The 20731-nt window shown below is 47.1% G+C and overlaps 2 protein-coding genes across 3 annotated transcripts in view; both read right to left on the bottom strand.

Annotated features, from left to right (window-relative positions):
- LOC147615423 (sugar transport protein MST3-like) overlaps nt 1-20731 on the bottom strand; it is a 256115-nt gene that overhangs the window by 15450 nt on the left and 219934 nt on the right. The window lies entirely within an intron of this gene.
- Nucleotides 183-19043, bottom strand: HPY2 (RING/U-box superfamily protein). 2 transcript variants are annotated; one of them, XM_086779539.1, is made up of 7 exons: nt 18868-19043; nt 18714-18785; nt 1476-1586; nt 1248-1358; nt 1006-1145; nt 840-934; nt 183-758 (listed from the first exon to the last, which is right to left on the bottom strand). In XM_086779539.1, the coding sequence occupies exons 1-7, from the start codon at nt 18937-18939 to the stop codon at nt 622-624; spliced, it is 738 nt and encodes a 245-aa protein (XP_086635665.1). In that variant the 5' UTR covers nt 18940-19043; the 3' UTR covers nt 183-621. The 2 variants fall into 2 exon arrangements, with proteins under 2 accessions (XP_086635665.1, XP_086635666.1); XM_086779540.1 differs by lacking the exons at nt 18714-18785; nt 18868-19043 and adding an exon at nt 17737-17874.

Here is a 20731-nt window from a genome sequence, read left to right as displayed (position 1 = left end):
GCCAATATCTTGCAGCCACCTGGTTATGAGGATGTGAGTCACCCGAGCATGTTTGCAGGTTGAAGAAAGGAAGACAAAGCAATGAATGCTAGTCTCAGAATTCAATCCGGCTTATGACATATAGAACCGATGTAATCATCCTTCCATTTTGTGCAACCACCACCACCCACCTAATATATTGATTTGGTAGAAAGTGCAAGCATGATTATGGATGCATGAATGAGTAACAAAAGTCCACAAAATGGTTCACATCGTTTGACTGCTTTAGCTATTATACATTCATCATAAAGATGCCTTAATATTGCACCACTTGCATAATTGTGGTACCATTAACCAATGACAAGATGCCAACTCAGACTCTACTCCACAAATGGACCTATCCAGCAAAGCCAGGAAGTTTTTCATGTCTTTGAATGGGGGCTGGGTGGTGAAGTGGAGCTGAGGGGAGCCAATAATTACTCTAGGCATGGCACATGTGCACCAGAAGTCATTACTAAAAACTGCAGACATCCAGGGGTAGGCGCAGGCACAACATTACATGGAAAGAGACACACTTATGCGACAAACGGAATTGTGATCTGAATCGTCATGTATGTTCATGTTATCTATCTTTGATGGGATCTAATCATCGAGTTCTGTGCAGTCTGCAACATCATGAACTTGAGTGTTGACACGCCCTCGCATGCGCAGCTCTTGGATCTCGACTTTGAGCATGGGATCACAGACAAGCCGCTCCATGGCTAAAGGCTTTGGACAACCTGTTTCATATATGCACACGTGATTAATGTCTATAATCAGTTCAACCAGAAAAAAAAAGAAGCAGGTCAACAAGCTTTTACCAGCTGCAGCACATGGGCATGGGCGTCGATTGCCTTTCCAGCTTTTCAAGTAGTTCATGACTGCTGCTCTATCGTAGATGTGCATGCAATCCGAGCTGCATGACAAGAGCACTCCTGATCATTGGCAATGAAGAACTTCTTTATCTGAATCTAGGATTAACCTTACCTGCGTACAGGATCATCCAACTCAATGACTGGCTTCCCAGATATAGGGCAATTTGTGTTCACAACATTGTACTGTGTGCAAGTGATGATCAAGTCTTCTTTCTCCTGTCCAGGCATTGGTTCACCGGCATGATGTACCTTCTGCAGTACACATCAACACCGCATCTCTCTCAATTATCAAGGCACTGCCCATTCAGTGGTACCAGTCACACATCACATAACCAGTCATCGCGAAACCCCTACCCAAACTGCCTCTTTGAACTGCTTGTACAAAATGTGTTGTTCAGGCTGCACTTGAGACTCTGCCTTGAGCTGATCTGCTCGTTCTGATAAAAGCTTCTCAAAATCTGTGGTCTTCAATAAGCCAAAGTGCAATAAAATTCAAAAAAAACATGGCATGGCTTTGATTCACATATAAGCTAGCAAGTCTATTCAGTGAAGTTACGAAATCAAGAAAACCAAAACAGTTACCTCATCTCCGATGGTATACTGGTCCTTTAAGGACTGCAACGCTTTATTATGGCATTCAAACTCTTCCATTAATCCGATTATTTCCTTCGTCGCCTGTCCTAGCTCCTCAACCTGATCATATTTGCAGAATTATTAATAAAGCAAATAACCAGAGATTATCCATGGCCTAAACCTGCGCCTGCAACATCCCCTTTTATTTATCTTGACAAGAAAAGCGTAGCCCCTTTCTCTTCCAACATCGACTGCCTCCAGCCATCAGGCTTCTTTGCACTACACATCATTGTGCACTCCTGTGTAACAACTCATACAAATTTCCACTAATTCCCATAGCTCTTACGCTGCCTATTGAATAGCTAAATGAACCCTAAAGAAACTCCCAAGTCAACCGTCATCAATAAGTTTTTCTGCATTGTAAAGAAGTTCTCGAAAGTAATAAAGCAAATACTCATGCTTGCGGGAGGGGGTTCTGGTTGCCAATGATGCCATAGGTACACCCATGAAGGAATGATTGGAAATAAGGTTTCAACCGGAGATTTTGAGGATTGTGATCAGTGACTCAATGGTTGCATTAAATGATTGTTTTAAAGATTGTTGAAACTGTGAAAAAGGCAAGTTCATATTGGGTGTGTAAGTGGTGTGACTAGTTTTATGTTTGCCTGAATATCCGGCTAGGGGACCTGGGAACTCTTTTCCCTGGTACCTGGGAGAAAACCTAACCAAATTCCTAATTGGATCCCATCACTACAGTGGTTGGGCGGTTGGCTAACCCATGGGACTGGATGGAGTTAGGCTGATGGATCCCCAAATTGAGACTCAATTCTGTTCTGGTTCAATAAATGAAGTAAATCCCGGACAAAAATTGTTCTATGGAAAAGAATCAACAACTGTGCCTCTCAATGAAAAAAAAAGCGTTGGTCTCTATGATCCAAGTACAGTCTTTTCCCTGATCTGACTATGGGACTTACGGGTTCGGTCAGATCAGTTCAGGTAGTTTAGGCTTTTGACTACGTTAGAGAAAAGTTATCCTGGAGGAATCGCCCGTGCTTTCCGGGCAAGGGAAGTTTTTCCGCGGCCAGATTTGTGCCATGTTCACATGGGGCCAAGACGGTGTCCTATGTGAAAGGACCAGTCTTTTGGTGTCACATGGATGGGAGCCAAATTTGTGCCACCCATGTGTGACCAGTAATGCGTCACATGGACGGGAACCAATTTTGTGCCACCCGTGTGTGACCTACTACATGCTGTATGGACGGGAGCCTGTTGGTGCCACCCGCGTATGGCTAGGATGACGTCTTACCTATGGGATTGTCACTCCATACGAAGACCAGGACATATATTTATAGTTTTGTCGCGCCAGTTTTGTGCCTAACAGGAACTTTTTGTACAAGTTTCATGAAAGAGAGATTTCGTCCATTACATGTGCACATGCATTTATGACTGCATGCATAAACTTGTTTTCGCATGATTTGTTTGCTCCCCGCCTGTTGTACCTGCTGTACCCGCCTCCTGTACTGCTGTACCTGCACCCGTGAGCTGTACCTGCCATGTACAAGCCTACAGTTGGTGTACCTACTGCTATACCTGTACCCGTGTGCTGCACCTACCATGTACAAGCCTACAGTTTCAATACTTGTTGTTGTACCTACACCTGTGAGTTGTACATGCCCTGTACCTACCTGTAGACTGCACGTGTACCTGCTGTACGAGCATGTACCAGTACCTGCTGTACTAGATTGTACCTGTTGTACCAGATTGTACCTACTATACCAAGCTGTACTTGTTGTACTAGCCTATACCAAATTGTACCTGCTATACCAGACTATACCAAGCTATACTTGTTGTACCAGCTTGTACCAAATTATACCAGCCTGTACCAGATTATACCTTGTTGTACCTGAATTGTACTTGCTGTACCAAGATCTGTACTTGTTGTACCTGAATTGTACTTGCTGTACCAAGATCTGTACTTGATGTACCAAGCCATATACTTATTGTACTAGGTGGACCTGATTGCATGGTGATAGGAATTCATCTCCATTGACTCTTGCTACAAGCTATACCAGGTGCCTTATATTTCTTATTTGTGTAAAACTAAAATTTGCTAAATTAAGTACAAAGATTTCTTTAAGTTTTATGCAGAGCAGAAACAAAGCATGTTTATACTAACCATACTCGGGAAGCTTTCCAAGTTTGGTTAGTTTTTCCCTGAGTGGTAGTGCTAAGCACGCTCTCAAAATTTCTGAGAGCCAGTGAAGGTTAGAGAACACTAGGGAAGCTGGGAGCAAAGCTTATCTGGGAGAACTAGGCAATGTTCCCTCCGCGGTGTACCCCTTTGCCTGCGCTAGTACGGGCGTGCCTGTTTTTGCACGGTCTCGAAAGACCAGTGAAAGGCAGGTGTGCACCCAGTGAAGGTGGGAGTGTGCCTGTGACTTGGGACTTCTTCAACTGTCCAGACTTCATCGACAAGTACCCAATTGTTTGAGTTGTATTCACTCCATGTGAGAAGAAATCTGGCCCATTGCCCCATGACACTTGTACATATAAATACTCCAAGAAATACAAATGTATTGAGGGGGGAGCCGGCCCTTTCCGGCCCCAATGTTGGTGTCAAGTGTTATTGGTTATTTTCAGTTTCAATGTTGCTAATAATGTCCATTGTTGATATTAGTTAAGTGATCTAAAAATGTGTATTTTGTCTTCCGATTTGTAGGCCTCCTGTAGGGAGCGGTTACAGAACCTACCCTTATTTTACTTATAAGGTTCGCTTATATTGTACTTTTGCACTTTATCCAATGCATTGCAGGTTGTGTGTCTCCTTATACTCTCTCGATTGCTTCTGTGTGTGTGTATGTTTGGGTTTCTCTTGTTGACTACAGCATTCTTGGGTTTCTCTGGTTGGCTACAGCATTCATTCCAACATTTGCTATCAGAGTGAACTTTCATCACCAGGGACTTCTCTTTCTCCATTTTCCGCTCATTTTCTACTCACAGGTGTGATACAGGTTGCAGCCCGTTTTTGCATTTTTAGCTGATTTTGTCGCCTACCCTAGCTTCAAAGGAAGCCTACTAGGCTTCTTATATGCATGAGCAAGAGTTTCCATTGGAAAACCCTACTCTTGGTGCAGCCCGGGGCTGACTTTCAGCCTTCACGCGCAGCACTATTGGCAGTGCTCAATTTTCAGAAGAAGATTTTTACCTTTTTTTGGGACCGCTCCACCAAGCCACATACACAGACCGGCTCAGTTAGCATCCAATTAGGAAACCCCTTGGTCGATTTTTTATTTCTACAATTTGCCCAGATCTGGTGGCTCAACCCACTTTCGCCCACCCCAGCCAGCTCAGCGATGGCAGTAGCACCATTGCAGAGCCAAATTTTTAACTTACAAATTTTTATGCCGTTGCGTTCCTCATCATCTCTAGAGTCTCCCAAGCCGAAGATCATCAAAATCAAAGCTCATTTAGGCCTCTCTACAAACTTTCAGCTTTCATGTGAAAACAGAGCTGAATCAAGCATAGAGGCGCATTCGGCATTCTTTGAGCTATCTTTCGGTTGTATCAGCATCAACGTTTGGCATCCAGACAATCTCAAACCTAACTTTTTTGTCAGCAAGCCTCTATTCAAATAACTTTTCTATCCCTACACTTAGTCATTTCAATACATTTGCAGGTCTGTGCCATCAGTGGGTCACTTGGAATCTCTCAAAGTTGCCATATAGTGGACATTGGGTGTCTACAATGCATTGCATTGTGCAACGGCATTTGTTTGGCTCAAATAGTTCATTTGTTTTGTGTAATGGCTGGCAATGATGTATTCAATTGGTTGGGAGCAGAGGACAAGTTGGATGGTTCCCACTACCCTCTTTGGTCATACATGATGTGTCATGTTTTGGTTGCCAAAGGCTTATGGGATGTAGTCACGCCGTGAAGCTCGACCAGAGGAGCAACCAGCTCCTAGTGGCGATCAATGAACGGACTTAGATGAGATTACATGTGATGAAAACCAAGGTCAAAGTGGAACAACTCGTCACATACAAGTGGTTCAAGGAGTACAACACGTACTAGTCCCACATATTCACTCTTGTGACACTACCAAGCAAGCATGGGATGCACTTGCATCTTTGTACCATGTACACAATGAGGCTAAGGTAGCCTATTTGAGGACAGGCACATGAGCACAAAATTCAGCCAGGCAAGAGAAAAAACAGAGAGGAATTAGGGGCTTTTTCCAATATCACCCATACACATAATCTCGTATACTCCCCTTCCCTCAAAATCCATGTAACCGAATATGTCAACAGAACCCTGAAAAGCATAAACTTTTTCCTTGAGATGAAAACTTAGGCAAGGCATAGAGAGATACCTTCAATGAGTATGCATTAAATCAACCTTAGCACAAGCTTAGAGAATACCTAGATCTTGTGACTCCATGAAAAGTAAAACGGAAAAGCTTATGAGACCTCCCATGCATTGTGATACCTTCCGCATTTAGTCCGCTTTGATACCAAGTGTTACAACCCCGCGGATCTCCTAAACACGAGACACAAGTGATTAGTACAAACCCCCTAAGAGGGGTAAGGCTAGCTCACTTCCCAACCGTAAGGTCTATGCTTCGAACCCCACGGATATCCTAAACACAAGACACTAAGTGATTAGTACAAACCCCCTAAGAGGGGTACAGGCTAGCTCACCTCCCAACTGTAGGTTCTATGCTTTGATCCACCCCCAAGCCAAGGGCCAAGGTCTGACTCCTACAAATCCATGCCAGTCCTTTGGCATGCCGATCGATGCTCTGCCACCAGAGTCTTGCTCAAGCCCTGACCAATAGTGAGGTTATGACAATAATAACCCTTGTTTCACTTATATAGAGCTCACTGTTGCTAGAAATAACCATCCTGTTATAAATAGCTAGTACACATGGATTTATTAATAATAACCTTAACCACCTATATTAGCTTGCTTTCTCCTAATCACAAGGCTCCCCTAACCCTGCCGAATTAGGCCACTAATCCCAAGGATTAGCACTAGGTATGTAACACATACAACACTCAAGTACAAGATGTGGCTGAGAATGAAGATATCAAATGACAACCATGTGACCGATTGTACACTCCTCGCTAGCACTTCGCTTGCGAAGAAACGCTTTGTGAAGTCCAACACTGAGGAAGGTAGATGAATATGAAGATTTGGTTACCCATGTATATACATGCATCAATGCTCTTAATCTGCCAATAGTATTGTCGTCGGCGACCTGTACTCAATGCCACATCATCAATGCCATGTCATCACTGCCACAGGTAACCTACGATGTCCAACTCTGCCTGTCGACTACTAACTCACGTTCGATTGTGCCTTGCATACTTGTAGGTGTGTCACATTCTCCCCTACTTGCATTGCAGATGTCCTCACTTGCTCGTTGTCCATAGAAAGTGCCCTTTTATAAAAGAAAAAGATCCAAGCAAAGCTCATCCAAGATACCCAAGATCCCAAACATTGCGAGACCACTTTGCGTCCACTACGAAGGCTCACATTCCATCCTCGCCGCTGTCACAATATGCAGCGGAAATGACAACCAAACTTGGGTAGACAAGAGCAAGTAGACTGCAGAAAATAATCAGCACAAGAAACACAGAGAGATGTGTGTAAACTCTTCTCTATACACAAGATCCCGGAAATACTGAATGAGAAAGTGGAGGAGGGTGGGGGGCAATATATACAAACCCATGAGGGCAGTCGGCCAGCTCTAGAAAGTGCCCACGACTGAGTAAAATCCCACGACTGCTGAAAATAGCAGTCGGCCAGCTCCAGATGCCTACGCCTGAGCAAATCAAGTCGGCCAGCACTCCTACAGCCCACGACTGATACAGATGCAGTCGGCCAGCTTCAGAGTGCTCCTGGCATCAACTTGCAGCCCTCCAGCCACTAGAAAAAAATGGGAAAAATAGGGAAAAAATACGGGGAGTGTGGAAAAATGATATACGGGCGGGCACACCCACAACAGAGGCCCTGGTGTATACAAATAGACAGGAGATGACTTCTAACACCCCCTCTCAGCTCCTGGCTGTGAAACCAACTTCAGGGAGCTGGAGTGCCGCCTGAGCGTAGCCTGAGGTAGAGACTTCGTGAAGAGGTCCGCCGCATTGTCCTCCGTCGAACAATAAAGTAGCAAGATGTCACCCGCTAAGATCTTCTCACGAACAAAGTGATACTGTATCTCTATATGCTTGGTCCGGGCATGGAAAACCGGGTTCCAAGCAATAGCTATATAACTCTGGTTATCACACTGTGGATGACTGTGGGCTCCCTCTGTGGAAACCCCATCTCGCCTAGCAGCCTCCGCAGCCATACAACCTCACAAGCAGCACCACAAGCAGCCCGATACTCTGCCTCTGTCGAAGAAAGGGCAATAGTTGGCTGCTTCTTGCTGCTCCAAGAAACCGCTCCTGAGCCGAGGGTAAAAGTGTATCCTGAAGTAGACCTCCTCGTGTCTGGATCTCCTCCCCAATCTGAGTCACTCCAACCTTGGAGCTTGACTCCATTCCCTCCTGTGTAAAAGAGTCCCAGATCCTTCGTACTCTGCAGATACCGCAAGATCCGCAATCCTGCGTCCCAATGAGTCTTCAATGGCGTCTGCATAAAAGAGCTCAACAGCCCCACGGAGAAGCTCAAGTCCAATCTGGTGTTCAGCAACCAGATCAATGAACCAACCAACTTCCGGTACTGCGAGGCATCAACTGGCTCACAAGGATCTGTAATGGTTAACTTTGTGTTCGCGTCCATCGGCGAAGTAATAGGCTTGCAATTCTCCATCCCAAAGGCCTCAAGCAACTCATGAACATACCGCTGCTGAGAGACGAAATACCCCCTCTCGGTCTGCCAGATCTCCAATCCCAAAAAGAAGTGGAGTAAGCCTAAGTCGGTCATCTCAAACTCCTTTGACAAGGCAGCCTTCGTCACTCCAATGTGCTCCACATGACCGCCGGTGAGAATGAGATCATCCACATAAAGGATGATGAGTGTGACCATGCCGCGTTCTCGAAAGAGATACAGGTTCGGATCTGCAACCGATCTCTGAAATCCAGTCTGAATAAAGAAGGAATCAATCTTCTGATTCCAAGCCCGCGGAGCCTGCTTAAGACCATATAAGGCCTTACGTAACCTGTAAACCATCCCTTTCGATCCTGGAACAATAAAGCCTGGAGGCTGCTCAACGTACACCTCCTCCTGCAGGTCACCATTAAGGAACGCCGAGTTTACATCCATCTGGTACACGGGCCACCTCTGAGAAGAAGCAAGGGCAAGAACGGTCCGAATCGTGGTCATCCGCGCTGTCGGTGCAAAGGTATCCTCGTAGTCGATGCCTGGCCGCTGAGCATAACCCTTAGCCACGAGCCTGGCTTTGTGTTTGTCCACCGACCCATCAGCCGCGTACTTGGTCTTAAAGACCCATTTGACACCAATGACTGACCGCTTCGACGGCCTCGGTACCAACTCCCAAGTGTTGTTCTTCTTGATGGCGTCAAGTTCCACCTGCATGGCTTCCCTCCAAGTATCCTGTGAAAGGGCTTCCTTTACGGAAGTGGGCTCTTTATCCCGCATGATACGAGACATAAGAGCATAGTTCACCTGAAGAAGCTCCGCCGTGTTACTTTTATCTCGAACTTGATGTGATCTTCGAGGGCCGTCCTCTGTGGTCCACTCGGAGGGTAGCTCCGTGACACCTGACTCCCGAAGGGTGTCTAACAACCACCTAGGTACTCGAACAGATCGTGGAGCCTCCTGTGATCGCGGGGGCTCAACTCCAGCTGCGGGCTCAACCTCCTGTGATGACTGAGGTGGATCAACTGGAGTGGTAGACTGGGAATCATCATCAGACTCCTCTGGATCTCCAAGAAGTGGCGGCTCCTCGACAGTGGATACTGGAACATGCTCGTCAAAGACCACATCCCGGCTGACAACAATCTCGTTCCTCTCTGGATCATACAACCTGTATCCCTTGGAAAGAGAGTTATACCCCACAAATATCAGCTTGCGGGACTTGGAGTCAAGCTTCCCCCTCTGCTTCTTCGGAATATGTACATACGCATCACTCCCAAAGACACGGAAGTGCGAGACATCGGGTTTCCTGCCAAAATATGCCTCAAATGGAGTCATATGGGGTACAGAAGTCATCGGAGAGCGGTTTATGGTATGGACAGCTGTTGCCACAGCCTCACCCCAAAGTGGACGAGGAAGATCTCGATGCTCCAGCATGGTCCTCGCCATCTCCACCACAGTCCTGTTCTTACGTTCAACAACTCCATTCTCCGAAGGCGATCCGGTATTGGCCAATTCCCTCTTGATGCCATGATCTGCACAAAACCGGAAAAATACAGTCAAGGAGAATTCACCTCCTTTGTCAGCCCTGAGAGTCTTGACCTGAAATCCAGACTCTTTCTCCACCATCACGTGCCAATCCTTGAACCGAGCAAAAGCCTGGTCCTTCTGTGAAAGAAAGTAGACCCACGTGAATCTGGTACAATCATCAACAAGCAGCATGAAGTAGAGAGATCCTCCCAAGGATGGTATCTGCTGTGGTCCACACAAGTCAGTGTGAATCAACTCCAAAGGTTTCGAAGCCCGCCTGGAAGCCTGCTTCGGAAAGGATTCCCTGTGCTGCTTACCACGTATGCAAGAACTGCAGCGTCCTTGTCTACTACCAACATCTGGCAAGCCAACCACCATCTGGTCCCGGAAGGCGCGCCGCAACGCATCCACATTTAAGTGGCCAAAACGAAAGTGCCACAAATCTCCGACCTGAGAGCCTGTCAGTGAGGAGAGTGCAGAGAGCTTGTAGATGCCGTTCTCCACACCGCCTTCCCAAACAACTTTGCCTGTCTCACGGTCCCTCAGAGCAACTGAATGCTCCTCAAATTCCACCCGAAAGCCAGTCTTGCATACCTCATGCACTGACAAAAGATGAAAGCCCAGAGCAGGGACATAAAGAACACGGGAAGCATGCTTGCCCCCCTTGCCGTCGGGAATAATCTCCATCCGGCCCTCACTATGAATCGGAATAGTGGAGTTATCGCCAATAAAAATACGACCTGACTGCCGTTTCAGATCCAGGAAGAAGTCATGGGATGGAGTCATGTGCCTGGAAGCACCACTGTCGAGAATCCATTCCCGGGTATCCTTTGCGGTGAAGCCAACTGCCTCCTCGCTCGAAGATGATGAATCATCGGAGTCCACCATCTCCAAGTGCACAAATGCCGGAGTCTTCGCAGTTGAGGCTGAGGAATCAGCACTCTTCCCTATCCGCTTAGGGCACTTCCTCCAGTAGTGGCCTTTCTCGCCACAATCATTACACGATCTTTCGGCCTTCAGCTTCTCTCGTTCTGGATCAGGCTTCTTCTCAGAAGACTTCTCCGGTGAAGCCTTCCCTTTGCCCTTGTTGGTATTACGGCCTTTCGACCGTTGGCCAGTTAAGGCCTCCGAACCTCCGCCGTGAGGAGGGTTCGTGAAACGTTCCTCCTGGTCCAAGACCATTGGCACAAGCTCCTCCCAAGTAATGGTGCTAAGCCTGCCACTAGTGATCAACGAGGAATAGAAAGCGGAATACTGACCAGGCAAGTGGGAAAGTAACGTGATGGCCATATCTTCGGATGATATCTCTTTCCCAGCTTGAAGGACTTCCTGCTGAAGGGCCTGCAGCTTGTTAATGTGTTCCCGCATCGTCGAAGACTTTGCAGGGTTCATAACCCGCATCTGCACTTCCAAGGATATCCGCTTCATGGGTGACACCCTGTTGTACAAAGAAGCCAAGTGCTCCCATATGCCTCTCGCCAGCGTCATGTGCTTCACATGGTTAATCACCTGTGGTGTGCAATTGAGGAATATAAACGACCGGACCCTGGCGTTGACACGGTCCCACATGTGTGCCTGTGCCTCTCGGTCCTTCCTCGTCGATAATAACTCCCCTTCCTCAGCTTCCGGCCGTGGCACACCTATGATAATAAAATCAGCAAGATCATATGACTCCAGAACTGACTCCATCATGACCTTCCAGATGCCATAATTGGACCCGTCCAACTGCCGATCCACTGGGAACGTGGGGAGAGTCGGAATCTTCACGTGCTTCTCAGCCATCTCTAGTAAATCTGCCATCTCGGAGAGTAACCTGAAAGGGTGGGTGGGTGGGTGGGAAAAAATCTGAAAATCAGAAAATATGCAAGTGGCTGTCCAGCCCCTTTGCCCGCCTTCCTCTTGCACCTCCTCTTCCCGTTCAGCCCGAAACAGTCCACCGATCAGCAACCTGTTGCTCCCCTTCTTGCTCAGAAAAACGCCCAAGATCTCCTAGAGCCTAGGGCTCTGATACCATGTCAGAATATGCAGCGGAAATGACAACCAAACTTGGGTAGACAAGAGCAAGTAGACTGCAGAAAATAATCAGCACAAGAAACACAGAGAGATGTGTGTAAACTCTTCTCTATACACAAGATCCCGGAAATACTGAATGAGAAAGTGGAGGAGGGTGGGGGGCAATATATACAAACCCATGAGGGCAGTCGGCCAGCTCTAGAAAGTGCCCACGACTAAGTAAAATCCCACGACTGCTGAAAATAGCAGTCGGCCAGCTCCAGATGCCTACGCCTGAGCAAATCAAGTCGGCCAGCACTCCTACAGCCCACGACTGATACAGATGCAGTCGGCCAGCTTCAGAGTGCTCCTGGCATCAACTGGCAGCCCTCCAGCCACTAGAAAAAAATGGGAAAAATAGGGAAAAAATACGGGGAGTGTGGAAAAATGATATACGAGCGGGCACACCCACAACAGAGGCCCTGGTGTATACAAATAGACAGGAGATGACTTCTAACACCGCGTCAACACAGAGAGCAGCAAAGAAACCTACAGATGACCAACTTCCATCGGATCAAGCACTTTTCATCTAACCAACCATCCATGAAAAAACACTACAAACCACCGAGTATCCTTAGGTAGCCACGAGAAGAACACTCCAAAGAATGGTCGAGCAAAACCCCGGTATCCAAACTCCAGCCACTAATGCATCCGCTCAGATGGAGCACAAGACCTACTTGCACCGGCTCCAATGTACCCTCAAGGAAGGAAGCAGAACCAAGAACAACACTCCTCAAAAATGCTACATCAAATCTGTATCCATCAATACAGCTCGGCACCTATATGTCTAAACCACCCATGTCTTGTGGAACATACTCCAAGTAATACATCCGCCGTTGATTCACTAAAGTCAAAACCTCGATTGTTGTCGATACTGTGAAGATACACCAACTAGCCTATCCTCCCACGACGAAGACAAATCTAATGACATGTCCTCCTGTGGTGCCTCCATGACATCACACATTGAAGATACTCCACCCAATGCAACAAGTGAGAAGAGTCCTCCTCAACGATCCCAAAAAATCAAAGTGACCGCCAGAGTGCAAACAACAACTATGAAGACTCCCTCAAAGACATAGCTGAAAACTTCCTCCATTCGTATCGATGCAATGAAGCACCCTAGGTGGGTGCTCGACTCGAGAAATGAAAAAAATTGAGATATGCACACATACATCTCCTTCACACTCATCCTCTGGTTTTGAAGAAGTCTCATGGAAGATGTTTCAGGAGAGACAGCCTGGTACTCCGATTCCTGCACCTGAGGCATGGCATACTTATGCTAGAGAGCTATATGATGCACCAGGACAGCCCCCCACCCCCCCTCCACCACTGGGAGCTAGACCGCCTAGCAGCGCCTTTTTTACTATGCGGATGGTGCTAGATGCGATAGACAGGTTACAGAATGGAAAGGCACAAGATCATGATGGGCTAGTTGGAGAGCACTTCTCATATGCACGAGACACTTTGGCTCCGCTCATCGTACATGTGTTTAATCGTGCCATTTGTGAGGGTTTCCTGACAAGCTGGACAGAGCATATCATTGTACCACTCTTTAAGAGCGGGGACCCCATGGTACCAAGCAACTACAGGACGATCATGATTGGTCATTACTTGGCCAAATTATATGGCTCTATATTGGAGTCGGAGCTGAGCCGATGGGCAGAGAGGCATGGTCATCGAGCACATGGACAGGCTGGCTTCAAGAGAGGATTTACTACTTTGGATCACATACTGACACTTCGGGCACTTGTTGAAGAGGGCAAGGCACAGAAGAGAAGGATATACTGCTGCTTTGTGGACTTCCGCAAAGCCTTCGTACCGTACCACGTGCCAGGCTTATGCACAGATTGCATGACATTGAGGTACCCGAGGATATGCAGTGGGGGATATATGCTTTGTATGAGTCTGTGACAGGCAGAGTCAGGCTGGATATAGTCTTTTCTCCCCTTGCTTACAACCCACGCCGTCAGTTACTCTCTTGTAACTCTCTCTCTCTCTCTCTCTCTCTCTCTCTCTCTCTCTCGCCCAGTTGACTATGAGCAGTGGTCGTTTTTGGGACCAAATCTCGGGGAAGTTTCAGGGCTGTGTTGTGGGATTGATTTGGCTTGGTGTTTGAGGCTATCTGGGAACCTCTTGGATTGTTTCTCGGAAAGTAGATCAGCCCTGAGCAGATAGTAGAAGGCTGAGGCTCTTTAACTTTGTGAAGTGATCTTGGACACTCTCTCATGTGAGCTTTGTGGAAAATCTGGTGCAACACTGCACCCGCACCTTGGTTTGATTGTATGGGGGGCCGGCCGTTTCGGCTCAGTGTTGTGTTCCTTTTAGCATTGTTTATGGTCGTTTCCGCTGCGTTTTCACATCTTTGTTTGGCATCTGAAGTGTTTGTCCATTGATCTGGGTTCCCGTCCGGTTTCATTGGTATCAAAGCGTAGCTTCTTGCCTATTCTATCTAGGCAGACGATCATATGGCTATGGACATGACCCAAAGTTGCGAGGAATACAAGGAGAGGATTAGAACTCTTGAACACATGGTGGAACAATACATCCCGATCATCGATGCACAACTTTACCATCATAACTCTTTGACGAGACAGCTTCGTCAAGAACTTCAAGAAAAGGATGCAAATTTGAAGATGTACCGGGAAGATCCTCACGTGAGGACAATCATGGAAAGCAAAAGGGTTTTCTTTGATCTGGCATCAATACTAGAAATGAATTCCAAGAAGTTGGCTTTTCACTATCTTCTTCAAGGGGATATTGTCCTTGATGCACGGGGCAAGTATCAAGTAAAGCCGGATTTGGGGTTGGTTGAACCTCATGAGTCTTTGGTTTCCGAGGAAGCTTCCAGGTATTCTTCCAGAAAGAGCAAGATGGCTCCTATTCCAGAACTACCTATTGTTCGAGGAGGAGACGGACATTCTTTTAGGGAGGCAATGGCTCGGAAGATGTCTTGGAAGGAGCACAACGAACAGAAGATGCAAGTTCCTTGCTTACAACCCACGCCGTCAGTTACTCTCTCTCTCTCTCTCTCTCTCTCTCTCTCTCTCTCTCTCTCTCTCTCTCTCTCTCTCTCTCTCTCTCCAGTTGACTGTGAGCAGTGGTCGTTTCTGGGACCAGATCTCGGGGAAGTTTCAGGGCTGTGTTGTGGGACTGATTTGGCTTGGTGTTTGAGGCTATCTGGGAACCTCTTGGATCGTTTCTAGGAAAGCAGATCAGGCCTGAGCAAATAGCAAAAGGTTGAGGCTCTTTAACTCTGTGAAGCGATCTTGGACACTATTTCATGTGAGCTTTGTGGAAAATCTGGTGCAAGATTGCACCCGCACCTTGGTTTGATTGTAACCGGTTTGTTGGAATAAAGCAGTTCCTACGAGGGGCCGGCCCTTCCAACTCAGTGTTGTGTTCCTTTTAGCATTGTTTATGGTCATTTCCGCTGCATTTTCACATCTTTGTTTGGCATCTGAAGTGTTTGTCTATTGATCTGGGTTCCTGTCTGGTTTCAAAGACCCGTGGTTTTTGGGGAAGAATCAGTACCCACATGGAGGTATATGGTTTATATTGTTGGCTCGCCATTTCTACAACTATTTGGCGGCTGAATTTTATGGTTGCCTCATGTTGGGTTGTGTTATGGCATTTGTATATGGATAATCTGACATCTCCCGAGGGGAGAGTAAGGCCCGCAATGCTTGTACATGATATTTTCTCCTTGGGTAATAAAATACTCCAAGAGGGAGGGGGGGGAGTGTCGGCCCATTCTGGCCTCTATGCAGTGTCACATGTGCAAGCTCCATTTTCAACATTTGTGCATGTTTTGTCCAGCTTTTATGTTTTATGCAAAGTGATGATGGATATGAAAGGTTGTAGCCATGTTTAATTGTTTTGGTTTGACCCCCGATCTAAGAAGACGATGGGTAGCCTGAGGACGCCTCTCATAATGCTGGAAGACAGGATAATCCACGGGGCAAAGTCCACTGACATGCCCTTGTCCGAGGCCTTTCACAGTACCTGCATATGTACGAGAAACCTGTTCACCCTGCGGAACATCAAGGGCAATGCCATCATGCTGAAAATCCTGCAATACATGATCCCCACTGCGCTGAACATCCTGCATATCGCCCCCTCCAAGTAGAGAGGACTCAACAAAATCATCCTGATCTGAGATATCATCTCTCTGCAAAGATGCATCAGCTGACACATCCCTCTGACCAGAAACATCATCTATCTGTACATGATCCGAGGAGGCCTTCCCATCAATCGCACCAGGGGGGCGGGCGTGAGAGACAGCTCGCCACACCTGGCGGACTGAAGGACGGGAAGGAACCAAGGGAGGTGACGCCTAAGAAGCACGCTTGCGAGGCCTCCTGCGACCCCGACCCCGAGCCCGAGCCCGAGGGCAATCTCGAGCAAAGTGACCCTGTTGGTGACAAACCCAGCACTGATCGGGTTTACCTACAATCTCCATACGTTGCTTCAAAGGGCCACAAGGGCCCAGAAGCAAAACATAGTCCTCAAAGAGCTCAATGTCACGGGTAAGAACCATGACCCCCTAGGGACAGCATCCGCCGAGGCAGTGACCACCTGGGCAAAAGATGTCGACAAGGCATGGAGGGGGGGCACTTGAAGAACCAACCCAAAGGCGGACCCAATGGCCTCTAACATAGGCTAATATGCGCGAGGAAGACCTAGGAATCTAAAAGTAATCAGGAAACGATTCTGGTCTTCCTCAACAGGATCAAAATAGCTGGAGTAGGGAAGAAAGAATATCTTCGTCGGGCCCAATGGCAAAGGGCTGCCCTTCAAAACCTCTGAGGCTGCATCCTCATAATCAAAATCCACTTGGAAGAAACCTCTTCCAAGCAACCTGACATCTCGAAAGTGTGAGGCGAGGTCGGAGGGTAGAGCCGCCAAGACCCAATCCCGAGCCTAGAGACGGGAAGAGTGAGATCCAAAGATTCTGGCAATGAGGGTCGTTTTAGAGTCTCTCTCGATTTTAGCATAGAGGACCGCGAGCTCGGCTTTGGAAAAAACAATGGTTCGCCCGGCCGAGGGAGATTGATTAGCCATGATGCTAATCGAAGAAAAAGGCCAACTTGAACCCGGATGAGGAGCAATCCGAACCAAGGGGAAGAGGCAGGCAAGGAGGCGGAGGAAAGGAAGGGAGGGTGGAAAAAGAAAAAGAAAAAGACCAAAAAAAGGGCACGGGAAGGGCAACGCGAGGAGGCGAAGGAAGGAGGGGCAGCAGAGAGAGGAGGGGAGGCGAAGACACACAGGCGAAGAAGGGCGAGGAAGGGCAGCGCAGCAAAATGGAGGAGGCAGAGGAAGGAGGGGAGGCGAACAAGAAGAGCAGGAGGGGAAGGGGCGCAAACTAGAGTCAGCAGCGGGAGGAAGAGAGGCAAACAACGGGGGAGGAAGGAGGGGGGGCGGAGGAAGGATGGGGGCGACGCAATCGACAGAGGCGGAGCTTCGGGGAGCTCGCAGGTCGCCTTCCGCTATTGCTGTGTTTCTTTTTCAGATGGCATCTAAACCCTTGTATTCAGAAGTTGCATCGCGCTTTTCATCATCTTTTCCACACATACTTTTTTGAGAATTACATGCATGTATGTATGTATGTATCTATGTAGTGAGGTGGTTTGATAGCCACCTTGGGCAAGGGCTCCCTGACAAGAAGGAAAATAATCAACCCTTTCATGCTATCAATGCTTGTTGTTGTTGTTGTTGTTGTTGTTGTTGTTGTTGTTGTTGTGGTGTGTTAGTGGGTGGATGTGTGTGTGGGTGCGCGCGTGCAAGAGTGTGAGTGTACATGTGTGCGAGTTGGGGGGGTGGGGGTGTGTGGAGAGAGGAAACGGAAGAATGGGTTTCGAAAACTTACCAATTCGGTTCGGTTTTTTGCCTCCAGATCCTCTGCTACCATCTTCAGCATAACCAAGCTTGAACCGAGGTCCAAAGATTCTCGCAATGAGGGTCGTTTTAGAGTCTCCCTCGATTTCGGCATAGAGGACCGCGAGCTCGGCTTTGGAAAAAACAATGGTTCGCCCGGCCAAGGGAGATTGATTAGCCATGATGCTAATCGAAGAAAAAGGCCGACTTGAACCCGGATGAGGAGCAATCCGAACCAAGGGGAAGAGGCAGGCAAGGAGGCGGAGGAAAGGAAGGGAGGGTGGAAAAAGAAAAAGAAAAAGACCAAAAAAAAAGGGCACGGGAAGGGCAACGCAGCATAATGGAGGAGGCGAAGGAAGGAGGGGCAGCAGAGCGAGGAGGGGAGGCGAAGACAGAAGAAGGGCGGGGAAGGGCAGCGCAGCAAAATGGAGGAGGCAGAGGAAGGAGGGGAGGCGAACAAGGAGAGCAGGAGGGGAAGGGGCGCAGACTAGAGACACCAGCGGGAGGAAGAGAGGCGAACAGCGGGGGAGGAAGGAGGGGGGGCGGAGGAAGGATGGGGGCGACGCAATCGACAGAGGCGGAGCTTTGGGGAGCTCGCAGGTCGCCTTCCGCTATTGCTGTGTTTCTTTTTCAGATGGCATCTAAACCCTTGTATTCAGAAGTTGCATCGCGCTTTTCATCATCTTTTCCACACATACTTTTTTGAGAATTACATGCATGTATGTATGTGTGTATCTATGTAGTGAGGTGGTTTGATAGCCACCTTGGGCAAGGGCTCCCTGACAAAAAGGAAAATAATCAACCCTTTCATGCTGTCAATGCTTGTTGTTGTTGTTGTTGTTGTTGTTGTGGTGTGTTAGTGGGTGGATGTGGGTGTGGGTGCGCGCGTGCAAGAGTGTGAGTGTACATGTGTGCGAGTTGGGGGGTGTGCGGAGAGAGGAAACGGAAGAATGGGTTTCGAAAACTTACCAATTCGGTTCGGTTTTCTGCCTCCAGATCCTCTGCTACCATCTTAAGCATAACCAGGCTTGAACCGAGGTCCTGCCTTGCGCATGGAGAGAAAGAAATTAGATGCTGCTTTAGATTCATTTTTTTGCAAGCTTTGGAAATTTGTGGAGCTTACCATGTGGAGAGCCTGGTTGGTGTCATCGAGGGCGCTCATAGCAGAGCGCATGCGATCCGTTCCTACAGCCATGTTCGTCGATTTAGAGGTAAGAATAATCTGGCGGGAAAAGGGCTTCTCGGAGCTTAAACAGCAACCCCCGAAAGAGAAAAGTACGGTGCATTTTTTCTTTTTTGGCCTCCGTGGCATTCCCAATTTTTTCGTCTGAAATCGAAGAAATTACACAAAATTTTCTTTAGCATTAATTTGGGTCCCAAAAGAAACCTTAGTGGGTTGGCAAAAGCTCTAGATGAGAAAGCTCTATATGCTGTTCATAAACTGCAGTACAACCAGTTTCTCAGTTAATATATATAATTATTATTGATTCCAAAAAAAAATTCTATATGCTTTGAGGCAGTTAGAGGATGGAGGCTCACCTATAAAGTCTAAAGCTGGAGAAAAGCCTATGATGAATGCACGATAAGAGAGAGGACTCTGATGTTAAAGAAAAACACACCCACAACCCTGCGTGCGCTCATAGCCAGAAAGAGAGAGATGAACGAAAACTAAGGTTGCACGATAAGAGAGAGAGAGAGAGAGAGAGAGAGCGTTGCGCACGATAAGAAAGAAAAACATATGTATGCCCTCCCACATGAGAGAGAGAGAGTGTGTGTCTGAGGGCGACACGCAACGAAATACGTTTGACGAACGATGTCTGATCGAGAGATGAAATCTTGTAAACCTTAGCTATACTAAGGTTTCTAATTAAATCAGCCATGGCCTACCAATCTGGTTAACTAATTAATATAGCGCTAGCCTGAATATGCAACATTGGTTGCCCCTTTTTAATAATATAATTTTAGCACCTGTACATAGGGCCTTTACAGGCCATGGCTGAAACTATAAGGCCTTAAATAAGGATAGGATGTGATGACTTATTAAGTTGGGAGCATGCTATCAATTAATAGCAAGACAATTATATAGACTAGATAAGGATAATGTATTAAGGCATTGCATAAGAGAGGATAAATTTCTCTCTATTCTAGAGGAAGCACATTGTGGAATTGCGGGAGAACATTTCATTGGTGAAGTTATAGCTTGCAAGATCCTACAAGTTAGTTTATGGCGATGGCCAACCACCATGGATACTCTGAGTTTGTAAAGAGGTGCGACAAATATCAATGCTTCAATGTGGCTCAAGAGAAGGATAGAATGCCTTGTAATTATGCATCAATCATTTGAAAAGTGGGGGATATATTTTCTTGGGCCAATTAGCCCGATGGCTCAGTTAGCTAAGCTTGTATGTTATCGTTGTCACATATTATTTCACTACGTGGGCAGAGGCCTAGGCTGCACAAAAAGCCGATGCTCATACAATATCCAAATTTCATTATCCATTAGAATTGGTCATGGTTAGGGTATCACACTTCAATAACGTAGTGGTGGAACATCTTTTGACAGGTTTCTAAGTGGTATAACCGTAAATCTTCACCATACTATCTGTAGGCTAATGGCAATGGTAAAGCGAGAGTACCGATAAGATTTTGTGCTTCATATAATGACTAACATTGTGGAAGCTAGTCGGAGTGACTACGAGCATAAATTAATTCTAACTCTTGGGTATACTAGCTAACGGAGTGGAGGCAATGATGCCCATGGAGTATCTAGTGCCAAGTCTAAGTGTGGCAGTGAGGGAGAGATGGAGTGAAATTACATTGGCTGAAAGAATAATGGTTGAGAAGTATAGACGATGCATGTGATGGTTTGACCCACAACCTTAAGACAAAGGAGCTTAAGAAAGGGGATTTTGTGCTGATGTATAGAGTTGGGCAAACAAACATAAAAAACTAAAATTATGAGGGCTAGGACTACTTAGAGTAAGAGA

Source organism: Cibotium barometz, chromosome 40 (genome assembly GCF_041138505.1).
Source record: "Cibotium barometz isolate CiBa-2024 chromosome 40, ASM4113850v1, whole genome shotgun sequence".
NCBI classification, from domain to species: Eukaryota; Viridiplantae; Streptophyta; class Polypodiopsida; order Cyatheales; family Cibotiaceae; genus Cibotium; species Cibotium barometz.
Note: the sequence above shows the minus strand (reverse complement) of the source record. Positions and strands in the feature narration are given on the sequence as shown.

What these genes read in the sequence shown, in the direction of transcription:
- HPY2 (XM_086779539.1), bottom strand. Translation starts at nt 18,939, where the DNA reads ATGGCTGTAGGAACGGATCGCATGCGCTCTGCTATGAGCGCCCTCGAT. An exon ending in CAGAAAACCGAACCGAATTG is followed by an intron (nt 1,587 to 18,713) that starts GTAAGTTTTCGA and finishes AAATATGATCAG; the next exon opens with GTTGAGGAGCTAGGACAGGC. An exon ending in TTGGATGATCCTGTACGCAG is followed by an intron (nt 935 to 1,005) that starts GTAAGGTTAATC and finishes CTTGTCATGCAG; the next exon opens with CTCGGATTGCATGCACATCT.